Source organism: Podarcis cretensis (assembly GCF_951804945.1).
Source record: "Podarcis cretensis genome assembly, chromosome: 1".
Classification (NCBI taxonomy): Eukaryota; Metazoa; Chordata; class Lepidosauria; order Squamata; family Lacertidae; genus Podarcis; species Podarcis cretensis.
The window spans coordinates 44,099,227-44,111,522 of record NC_137170.1 but is presented as its reverse complement, the minus strand read 5'-3'; the positions used below and the strand labels follow the sequence as shown (position 1 = coordinate 44,111,522).

Genomic DNA, 12,296 nt, shown 5'->3' with positions numbered 1-12,296 from the left:
GTGGTCCCTTCCAACTCTACAATTCTATGATTCTACTAAGGCTGTGGGCCTCTGATTCATTATCTGGCAATGCAGGAACTGGCCCATATCCAGGGTCATTATCTGTGTACTTCTTCTAAAGCCTTTTAGCGGCAGCTGCTCATTATTTCTCAGAACTTCATTCAAGAGTTAAAACGCTTGCCCGCTGCTACTTCAAAGGAATTAAACTCTGGACAATGTGAAGTCTGTTTGTTAAATTATTTTATTTTGCCAGCTATTTTAAGAACGGCTTACTGCATAAACACAGTTCCAAATAATCCCAGCAATGAATGGACTGGTACAGTTACAAAACTGATGTTCAAATATTTACAGGACCTTTCGCCTCCATTTTCCAGTTTGCATATAGAAGGGGTAACTAAAAAAACCACATTCAGGATTCTATTCATACTCGTTAACTTGAGTACACGCTAGATTATTTTCAGCTTGGAGATTTGCTGTGCTTACTGGTGATCAACTTGTTCTGCAGCAGCACCCGCCCCTTTCTCAGCAAAGTAACAAACTTATAAGCTTGGCCTTTTCTCCCCCCAGCCACTCTAGCCTGAGAGAGTTACTTTAATGCCAGCTTTTCATCATTCAACAGAACAAATGAGGATAATGCTGCTATATTGGCAGTTCTGGACTGGCATTCCAATTAATGCTCAAAAAGGATTGATCTCTTCAGGCCAACGCCAGCCCTAACTGGGCCACCTTCCTATGATGCGCTTGTGGTAGTGGTACCTATGTTTCATAATGCCTTAAAACGAGTAACACGCTGGAAAATGAAGGCAGGACTATGCTGGGCGATTTACAGCAATATCTTGGGCAGAGAGAAAATCAGAGTTCTCTGTACATTCTTTGTGGAGGCACCACACCAGTGTCTGGCCCACTCCCGTCATGCTGATCACGCGATAACCACGCTTCTCCAGCTTGTCCAAGACGATCCGAGGGGCATCGTGCACATAGTATTCCCAGCTGTTGTAAACAAGATGTGGAAACAATGAGAAGAAGCAGTTTCCCAAATAACGTCAACTGAACCGTAACGGCCACTTGGGGAAGGCTACCAAATTCCATCAAGGTTCTGACAGCGCAATCTGTAAACCTAGAAAGTAACTGGACGTGTAAACTAAAGTGGTGCGGATCAGGGTTATGCCCAGTTATGGCTTTGCCATCCCAATTTTTTGGAAGACTTAGGACAGGGTTGGGAAACAGGCCTTGAGGCCAAAGGTAGTTCTTTCCAGGTCTTCCTGGGCCTGGAAAGGGGTTAGTTTAACCTCTGATTTGCTAGTAGTAGACCCCATACAGACCAATCACACTATCCAGATCAGGGGTAGGCAACCTAAGGCCCGGGGGCCAGATGCGGCCCAACTGCCTTCTCAATCCGGCCCACGGACGGTCTGGGAATCAGCGGGTTTTTTTACATGAGTAGAATATGCCCTTTTATTTAAAATGCATCTCTGGGTTATTTGTGGGGCACAGGAATTCATTCATATTTTTTCTTCAAAATATAGTCTGGCGCACCACATGGTCTGAGAGATGGTGGACCGGCCCATGGCTGAAGAAGGTTGCTGACCCCTGATCTAGAGCAGCTTTATCCAACCTGGTGCCCTTCAGATGTTTTGGACCACAACTCCCATCAGCTCTTGCCAACTTGAGTATTGGGTGATCTAGATAAGATTAGCATGAAGCTTACACACTTCATGGCAGAGTGAGGTCAAAACCAATTGTAAATGCAAGTTTGGAGTTGAACTTGGCTGTGGAATCTTCAGCATATCTTTTCTCTTTACAGTTTAGGGATCACTTATAGAAACATTAAAATGCCCATTGAATAATGAGGAAATAGGAAGGACGGCCTACAACTTGGGAATCTAACTGATAAGAAGAACTTAACAAGGGAATCCAAATCGACTCTGCTCTTGATACATCCCAACTAATAAAGGATAATTAACATCGCTGAAACATTTTTGACATTTCTGTGGTCCTTGCCACATATTTTGGGCTAGATGAGAGGTCGTCTTGCTCCGTGAGGAAATCCATGGGTGTGTATGACCCAGATTCAAGCCACACAATCTCCATTTATTTAGGTACTTTCTTGTTAACTACATTTGTAATCCCAGCTGATGCATGCTTGTTTTAAGATTTCCAGGCTTACTCCAAAATACATTTTTCAATTAAAAAACCATCCACTTGCACCCACTTTAAAACAGGTGGGGAACGTGTGACCTTCCAGTTCCAGTTGAACCAGAACTCCATTGACCATGCTGGCTGGAGCTAGAATCCAACGATATCTGGAGAGCTTAAGGTTCCCTACATCTGCTTTAAAACTAACAGGAATTGTTTTACTGAAAGAGTGGATTACCTGCATAATCATTTAGTGCAACTGGATTTTTAATACAGTTAAAAGCTACTTAGTTATAACACTTTAAGTGTTATAGATATGCCCTTCACAAGTCGTTTACAACTTGAAGAGCACCATAATTGCTTAGAAAAGCAATCTACCCTTAGTATGGCTCAATCTCCACCTTGATATTTTAATAGGCCTCCCTTGGTTGTGTTCCTACTTGGTTCTCTGAACTGATCTCTCTGACTTAACCTTCCTGGAATGCAGGTTTTCACACCCACAGCAAAGATGCCAAGTATAGCCCTACATTCCACCAAGGCAGGTTTGTTTTTTGTTTTCCCCCCTCTTCTTCCTCTTCAATTACAAAAGGGAGGAGGCAAGCTATGCAGCTTTTCGCCGTGGCAAAGGAGACAGGAAAAGCATCCACTGACTAAACATTGATTGCATCCTAGAAATGGATGGGGTAAGAATTAGAACTTGCAATGTTTGGAGACACGTCAGCCAGAGACAAGTACAAAAGTTGACATGAGGGAGTGACACTTCTCACAGCAAGCCCTAGAGCAGGGAAAGGCCACGTGCTGTCCTCCAGTTGTTTTGGATTACAAACCCCATCATCCTTGACCATTGGCCCTGCCTTCTGGGGCTGATGGGAGTTGCAATTCACAAACTCTGGAGGGCACCATGTTGTCTATATCCAATCTAAAACAAGGTCTCAGGTAGGATTCCTCTCGCATCAAGGTTTTTAATGCTTGATGTTTTTAGATATGCTGGGGAGACCCAGCCAGATGGGCGGGGTATGAATAATAAAGTTGTTGTTGTTGTTGTATGAATAATAAAGTTGTTGTTGTTGTTGTATGAATAATAAAGTTGTTGTTGTATGAATAATAAAGTTGTTGTTGTTACATCCCACCACATAGTTGCCACACACCTGCTGGAAACGAACAAGGACACTTCTCTGGTGAGAACGAGAACTCAGCAGCAGGGGTAAGGACTCTTTTTCAGTCTAAAGGCCACATTCTCTCGTGTACCACCTTCCAGGGGAAACATGCCAGTGGTGGGTGGGGTCAGAGGTAAAAGTAGATGCAGCAATTGATGCGACTCTTACCTTTCGACATTAAGCTACGTTCCATCCACACAAAAACCAGAGGGTTGTTTCCCCCCACATGCACATACCTGGAGGGGGCTTGGCCTAGGGACAGTCTCAAGGGTCAAAAAGAGGCCTCGAGGGCCACACTCATCACCCAAGGCTTAAAGGTCCTCTTTCTTGAAGGCACTTGCAGGAAGGCAGCTGGTCAGATTTCTAGGGGGGCTCTCAAGACAAGCTGGTGCTTCTAACACATGCCATTTTCCAGCAATGCAATTTTACACATTAAATCACTTTTTCTCTGCTAGTAAAATAGTTGCTTTCAAATATAAACTGTACAATCAGGGAATATGACAATGAGAAGGGAAAGAGCAGAAAACATCATTAAGAGTGCACTGTGGTTTTAAGAAGGGCATGTTTATAAATGACGGGGGGGGGATGCTAGTTCTTCTTCACCATTTCTTAGTTCTTATCTCTGAGGTAAATATTCATGTGGGAGAAAAATGTTCCTTAATTTTCCTCTTCTTCAAATCTGAAATACTTGTTTGTTTCAAGAGATTTTCAGTCTCACCTTATAGTTATGAAACAATAAAGTATCACCTTCAAAACTGTGTGTTTAAATCGTAATTACAGGGTTCTGTATTGTGTGGGGACCTTCCACAAGTATAGGAGGCTTCCTGCTTCAGAAGTTCACTCTCCAGCACTGGAGGGCGACATTAACAGTGATGGTGGGCCAAAGCTTTGGGTGCTCTTCATCACACAATGCTACTTGTGGGGGAGATTATAACACCTGAAAAGGGCCTCTGACATACTTGAGAGAATGTCAAAGGAACACCAGACTGAAAACAGACTGAGGACAGGAAGGGGAAAATGCACAAGGCAGAAGTTGAACTAATGATGAGGAAGTGGTAAAACATTTACTCTGCATGAAGAAGGTCCCAGGTCCAATCCCTGGCATCTCCAGGTAGGTTTGGGAGAGCTCCACCTGAAATCCTGGAGAGCTGCTGCCAGTCAGTGCAGGAATTTAGAGCTAGGTGGACCAATGGTCTGACTCAGTGCAAGGCAGCTTCCTATATATTTAGGGGCTGAAGCAAGATGAAAGTCTTGCAAGGGACAGTGGGTGGAACACTCCTCCTGAAATTTATCAGCATGAATGGGCCTTCATTTTTATTTTTATTTTTTACTGTTGCTCCAACCCTATTCTGGCATTAAGCCCTCACATGATGTTTACTGCATGAGAGGAAGAGTGGGGCCACACTTGCTGGTCACAACCCCATTGCCCTGCCCTCCATGCATTGAGTGGAAAGGTCTAAAGCAGGGAGCCTGACATGTGCGTGTACAAGTATACAGCAGGCTTTTTGCTTCAGATTTTCCCCTCCCTAATGCATGGATAGCAGAGGCAGGGCCAGCAGGGGATGAGATGGAAGGGGTGGATCCAACAACCACAGCTAGGCCTGAAGAGGACTCTCTTCATTTACTCTGGACTGAAGTCCAGGAAACATCTTGGCAGCAGGGTGGAGTGTTCCATCCATCCTAAAGAAAACACAGAGTTTTCACAGAGCTGAATGATGAAGGTGACCAGCAGGGCACGGTTTGGCCATAAATGAGGTGTGAGGAAATGTTTTTAACCACTTAGATCAGGGGTAGCCAACATGGTGCCCTCCACATGTTGACATAAAATGTAGACACTGAGTTAGTAATGGACCATAGCTGTCAACTTTTTCCTTTTCTTGCGAGGAATCCTATTTGGCATAAGAGAATTTCCCTTAAAAAAAGGGAAACATTGACAGCTATGTAATGGACTTTTCACTGTGCCTCCGAATGTTTAGATTCCAATTCACATATAAACATATAAAAAACTGCCTTACACTGTAGGAGTCAAACTACTGGTCTATTGAACTCAGTATTGCCTAAAAACTAAACTGAAGTCTGGTTCTCATATTCACTTGTCTTATCTACACTTGTTACTTTCACAGTGGTACCTCGGGTTAAGTACTTAATTCGTTCCAGAGGTCCGTTCTTAACCTGAAACTGTTCTTAACCTGAAGCACCACTTTAGCTAATGGAGCCTCCCGCTGCTGCTGCTGCGCCGCCGGAGCACGATTTCTGTTCTTATCCTGAAGCAAAGTTCTTAACCTGAAGCACTATTTCTGGGTTAGCGGAGTCTGTAACCTGAAGCGTATGTAACCCGAGGTACCACTGTATTTTTGTTTCATTTAGACTAGCAACTGGATGTGTGGACTGAAATCCACTGAAAAACCTCTGGTTTGAGAGGTGATAGGAACATCTTGCCTGCAGTGCTGTAGCTGTGATGGCCTATTCACACAGGCAAGGCGCTATTTGATACTGCAAGCATCCCGTGATGAACACAAAGACATGTGAATTGCCCCTAAGTATTGTATTTGCAGTGCACATGCAAAATCAAAAGGCGAAAGTCACGTTATACTCTCAAAATCTCTGACTGGTTAACCAAAGGATGGAGAAGCAAAAAGATGGGAGATCAAAAGCCCACAGAAATACTTACAAATGGTTCCCCAGCATGTTTCTTTTTGTGGCCCCAAGGTATTGCATCAGGTTTGGGTCAGAGTGCTCATCACCAACCATCGTGGGCCCAACCTCCTGCAGGAAGAAATACCCAGTTTCATTACTGAAAATCATATTAGGATCAGGGCATTCATCCAGTCTATCTAGCAAGAGTGTCTAATCCATCTAATCCAAGGGTCAGGAACTTGTGGCCATCCTGATGTTGATTGATTACGCTTATTTTTTCCTTATTCTAATGATGATATTATTTATAGTGACTTAGAGACTTTTATGCTGTTAAATACATGGCCCAGGAAGGTGGACACAGCAGGCATGCAAAACGAAACATTCTGCTAGAGCTCCTCCTGCAGGCTGAACAAGGGACACCAGGATTTCCATTTGCATCGTTTATCCTGCCAAGTTAGTTATTATGCTTAAATTCAGATTAACTAGAGAGAAGAGAAACGCAGTGAAGGATTAGAAGAATAACTGTTTAAAGAGTTACGCTACTTAGAGGCACTTAGGAAGCCAAACCAGCCTTAGGTGCAACCAAGATCACTAGCCACACTTTTTACTAGCCTGCCTGCCCAAACTTACAAGTCGTATCAACCTATAAAGGGAGCAAGGAGAGAGGCAGAGAGCACTTCCACTTCTTTTCCACAGAAGAAGAAGAAGAAGAAGAAGAAGCAGCAGCTTTGACTAATTGCCTGGAGCCACTTCCTACTCACCACAAGCTAAAGGTGAACCATTTGAATGCTTGCAAAATCTTACTTAGATCTCAAAGGAGCCACTTTGCAGTTGCAAATATACTGCTTTAAAATGTTCATAGCACTGGAGGAAATTCAAGGACTATTTGAATAAATATTGTAAAATAAAAAATAAAAAATTACTTGAAAGAAACAAATAGGCCTAGGATTAAATTATTATTAAATAAATGGGATTTAGAATGTTAAGAAAAGTGCATAAGATGGACTATAATTGGAAATTGTTTTAGTTTAATAATGATATTGGAAAGCTGTTACTTTTAATTACAAGGAAACTCAGAAGGGAGGGATTTGAGGAAGTCAACCATGATGTTTAAAAGGTTGGATTTGTGAAGAATTAAGTTAGTTGTTATTGTTTATCTGTTTATTGTTCCCCCCTTTTCCCCCCTTCTCCCCCCCCCCTCTTTCTTCTTTCTTCTTTTTCTTTTTCTGTTTTTGTGTATCATCTTGCTTTGTGGTTTGTGTTATCACGGTGGAAAATCTAATAAAAAAATTATTTTTAAAAAAATTAAAATGTTCAGAGCATGGAGTCTCAAAATATGCTAAGAAGCAACCTGCCTTTTACCCCCAAGGTCAAGATGCTTGCCAAACAGCAAAGGGAACCCACAATGGCTGTGCCTAATGTAAGTGACAAAGAGGCTGCCATGCTAAAAGGGTCCACTGTGTGACCAGACCACGGTTCAGGAAAGGGAAAGAAGAAAACAGTGCAACTGCCACAGCTCATTCAGAAACCATGAAGGAGCTCTTTTGCGCTCACTGTGGCATGCACTGCAGAGCAATGTCTACAAGAGCATGCCACAGCCAAATGACCTCGCAAACCCTCTTGTCCAGCAGAAAACATATTCAGTGCAACAGCGTTTCCTGGCCAATTTGTCCAGGAAATGACTTGGCATTCCAGCTTCATAAGCCCTTTGAGTAAAGGGACCAAGTGCTGTAGGAACTGGCGAATAAGCTTTGTACATCCCTGGACTGTATTTGGGAAAGAGAAACTTGCACTATTTGAAATGGCTGTAGGCAGACAACAAAATGTTGTCACCCTATGGTTTCCCCCCTCTTTATTCATATTAGTTAATGGTCTAGCCAGTGTTCTAAAGCTTCTCAAAATTTGCTCCCCTTTCGTTTCCTACAAAATATGCATTGCAAAAAAAATAATGTCAGCTTCCTATAGAAAGCTAGAATTTATTCATACTGAGGATGTAACCCTAAACAAATTCATTTGAGAGCAAGTCACCTTGAACTCAACTTACTTCTGAGTAAAGAGTAGGATTGTGCTGTTTATTGCTTAAGCAAATGTGTGATATGTTGGTGGCAAGGGAAAAATACTGTAGGTATAAAAAGGAGAATTTCTAGATGCCAAGATCCAAGTCTGGGGCAAGTACTCATTGGTGAGAGACCCCAGCAGAGTTTTCACATCACAAAATATGCAGCAAAGTAAAGCATGGAAGTATAGGCTGCTAGACCTGTAAATTCAAAAAAACAACAACAACAAAAAAAAAAAAACCTTCTTCCCCAGCATAGAAAAAGACCACACATTTGGTCAGTTAAAAAATGGTTTACTTAAAAACTCTGCAAAGGTCAGATTCGTGTGCGTTTCCACACAGCATTCAGAAAAAGTTACAGGCAGTAAACCTGACTTAGTTACAGTGGTCAAAGTTCCTAAATTATTGGTACAGGAATTCAAGAGAGGCTTGTTCGAGCCATGTGGTCTGAGCTTGGAGCAACCAAGGTAGGCTGACAGAAATGAAGTCTTGATTACCTAGTCCCGCCCAAGGTGCCTTGCAAGACAGCTTACTCTATGGTCTTAATCCCTTCATGCATAAATTAGACCTAAGCATGTAGGTTATTTGAGGCTTGTTATCCCACATGATCCACTACAGATTTCTTAAAACTTTTTTTTTTTTAATGTGCTGCAATGTAGAGTGTACCACACAGAGACACAAGGGAGCAAAGGTGAAACTTGATAGAGCTTTTCATAACAAATGAGGGCAAGAATATCCATTTGTGTATCAGAGAGGAACTGGAATTTTTAACTTTTATTCGATTTTTAAAGCACGATTGTGCAACCCCATTTGATTCACTATGCACTGCGACACGCTGCCTTTCTGTTTACAGATCAAAATGACTGGAAGTTTCTTCCACATTGCCCTTTGCCACTCTTCACTCAGTTTCCAGTTGTTTTGTAACTCCATTTCTTTCCTTTGCTAACATTCAATACACCTAGCCCATGCAGCTTGATACTCTGGCTGGCAGGCAGAGGCCCCTGCAATGAATATAATGGGACTCTGCTAGAGTCTCTACCCAGCAAGAACAGAGCAATACATCTGCACAGTTCCTGCCCCCCTTTGCCCAAAGTCACTCAGGTTGAGAAATAACACATTAAAAAAGCTAGACTCAAAGTGCTTCCCGGCAGTCACTATTTTGCAGAAGGGATTTCCCTGTATCAGGAGGTTTTTAATGTTTGATGTTTTATTATGTTTTTATATGTGCTGGAAGCCACCCAAGAGTGGCTGGGGAAACCCAGTCAGATGGGTGGGGTAGTATTTATTATTATTATTATTATTATTATTATTATTATTATTAAAACATGCATCAGAGATTTAGGTTGGTGCAATGCAACAAATTCACTTAACACACTTTTTGCAGCTCAAAAAGCGACATGGAAATGCACTGGGAAATGTAGGATAAATGACTGAATAATGGGAAGGCAAGCAAATCAAGATGAATGCTCATAGTCATACAACCACCCTATAAGAAAATCAGAGCGACCGCTCAACCAAGACTGGTCACAGTTTAATCACTACATAAGCTTTCTGCAGGTTGAGGGAACTCTATGCGGGTTTGGTGCAGCAGCAGAGCCAAACCTAGGAGTAAGTCCAGGCATGCGTGCTTAGTAAAGCAGAAAAGAACTGGTATATGTGCCACCATATACAAAGCTGCCACCACATACAAAGCTGTCGGTATTCTGAGATTCCACAAAAGCATAGAGTACAAAAGGGGACCAGAAATTCAGCTTCACAGTTTTCCTTTCCTTTCCCTTGGCTTTTTAACTCAAGCTTCTAGTCCTTATGGGCAAAAATAAATTGGAATGTGTGGGGGCAGTGCTCAGCAAAGGCCAAGTGACATTTTCAGTTGGCTAGGAGATGCGGCTTCCATGCCTAGCCTCGTCCCTTCCATGCCCAGTACAATCCAATAAATATCCACTCAGAAGTAAGTTTAATAATGCATGATCTCAGATGTGTTTAGGATTCCAGCCTAAATTATGGGAAAGAGTGAGTGAAGATATGCCTAATTTGCATTATGTACACAGGTCGCAAACAATTGGAGTTACCATGGCGTGGAATCTTTCCACTGTATTTTACGGACTGAGCAGTGCTGAAATAATATCACAGGGTATGCAATATCACAGTGTTTTCCAAGCTTCTGCATGCAAAGCATAAGCATTACCACTTAGCTCTGGTCCTTTCCCTGGGGTTTGCGTCACATTACATTTCTAAGTGTGCAGATAAAATATAATGCATCAAGCAGCTTTAAATGTGCTCATTTGGTTCCATCTAGGAATATACACATACACATACAAATCACCAAACACATAAATACTTATATACATACATAAATAAATATATAAATACTTATATATTACATAAATATATACATACTTATATGCCTGCATATACACATACTGTACATACATATATATGCCCCTCTTATGGGTCTGTTTTGAGGATAGATAGAAAGAAGGAGCACCACATATGCTGTTTTGAACTCCTAGGAGAAAAGGTACAATATACAAAATAGTAGCCTTTACCATTTTTTTGTAGGATGAGCTAGTGTAGTGCAGTAGCGAACAGTCTAATATAGGAATCAGGAATTCCTTTGTTCAAATCTTACCTCAGGCATGAAAATAGATAATATTAACCTAACCACTTTCTTTGAGCCACAGCCTCCCATCTACAATATGCGAGTAATAAAACTGCCCTACCTTGTGGAGCTGTCATAAGAATTACAACAATAATGTACCAATATGTAAATTGATTTGAATACTAAAATCTTCTACATAAATAAGCAGTATTAGTCATTCACATGTAACAGAACTTCTGGCAGCATTGTTTAAATTTACATCAGACTCAAGCTGTTTGTCATGCAAAGCTACAACACACTGGATTTCAGTCCGTTATTTTTGTCAAGGAGACAAAAAGTAAGCGCTATCGGTTTGTAATCTAGGACATCTGTCTTATCATGCAACTATTCTACAGAATCACTGGTTGCTTCCTCAGCCTGAATAACAGCAACTTTTAGTATCAAAAAGGCAAACTTGGCACCCGTCTGATACACTGGGATATATCCACAGTAGGTTCATGCTAACAGACAGACCACCCTCGGGACCATCGCTCAGCGGAAGGAGCCACCTGTCGAGCATCCGTTGAGAACTGCTGCACTAAGTTACCTGGACACTTTAGCAGGTGGCATCCCTGAAAAAGGAAGGAAACCAGGAAACAGCCAGGTATGTTTCGATCCATGCCGAGATCACAAGGCCACCCTGGGGGGTTTTGCCAATCACACCGCCACCAGCCCTAAACAGCACAGAAAGAGACAGCCCCATCGGGATCCGAAAATACTTATGCACGTTCGGGGGCCAAAGCAAAAAACAAGGGCCGGCCGCTGTTTTATAGCCTGGAAGCAGCGGCACCTCCTGCAAGGCAAATGGGATCAACTCCGTCCCGCGCCCCAGTCCACCTCTGCAAGCGGACACGGGCGGGCAGCAACCCGTTCGGGGCCGCCCCTCGCCTTCCTGGGCATGGGCACCGACGGGCTCCTGGTCAGCACCATTCCGGAAAGCCCACCTAGAGCTCCCCCCGAGCTGCTCACCATGCGGATCTGCGTACTGATGAGGACGTACGGCATGATGCCCCGCCGCGAAGAGCTGCCCTCAAGGTGGCCGCCGCTCCCGCACGCCCCGCTTTTGCAGCGCCGCGCCCACGTGACATCCTGCCACTCCGCGGCCACGCCCTCGCTCCGAGGAGCCAATCGGCGAGCGGGCTGCGGCACTGGAACGCGAATTGCTTGGCCTCCGGGGCGCGGGCGGCTTAAGGGGCGCGCGGCGGCGTTCGGCGGCTTTTGCGCTCGGAACTGGACTGCCAGGGGGTCGCGGGCGCGAGGGGGGAACCCTCTCGTCTGCACCCTGCTGCGTTGCATACCCGGGTGGGTCACCCCACAGCCACAAGGCTCCGCGGGGCAGAGGCTTCCTTCCCCTCCGCCTTGAACTCCTCCGCGTCGAAAGCCGTGCACCGCCCCCAACCTCCTCACCTGCTTCTCCCTTCAGGCGTTTCTGTCGCCGCAGACAGACAAGAGGGTGGTGGGGCGGTGCCCCATATGCCCTCATAGACCAGCCTCCGTCGGCACCCCCTCTGTAAAATATACGGCGTGATACACCTGCCGATCTTTCAGTGCATGTCACAAAATTAGGCATGCGTAGGACTGCAAACTTTAGTTGGGCTCTCCCGCTGAAATCGATGGGAATGAGAAGCATTTCAGTTTGTTGTTGTTCTTTAGTCGTGTCCGACTCTTCGTG

The 12,296-nt window shown here is 43.8% G+C and overlaps 1 protein-coding gene across 1 annotated transcript; it reads right to left on the bottom strand.

Moving 5' to 3' along the window:
- Positions 1–223: 223 nt before the first annotated feature.
- Positions 224–11,751, bottom strand: GCHFR (GTP cyclohydrolase I feedback regulator). The gene is made up of 3 exons (XM_079965335.1): positions 11,594–11,751; positions 5,965–6,059; positions 224–990 (listed from the first exon to the last, which is right to left on the bottom strand). Exons 1-3 carry the CDS (start codon positions 11,627–11,629, stop codon positions 810–812), a joined length of 312 nt encoding a protein of 103 aa, XP_079821461.1. The 5' UTR covers positions 11,630–11,751; the 3' UTR covers positions 224–809.
- Positions 11,752–12,296: the final 545 nt, after the last annotated feature.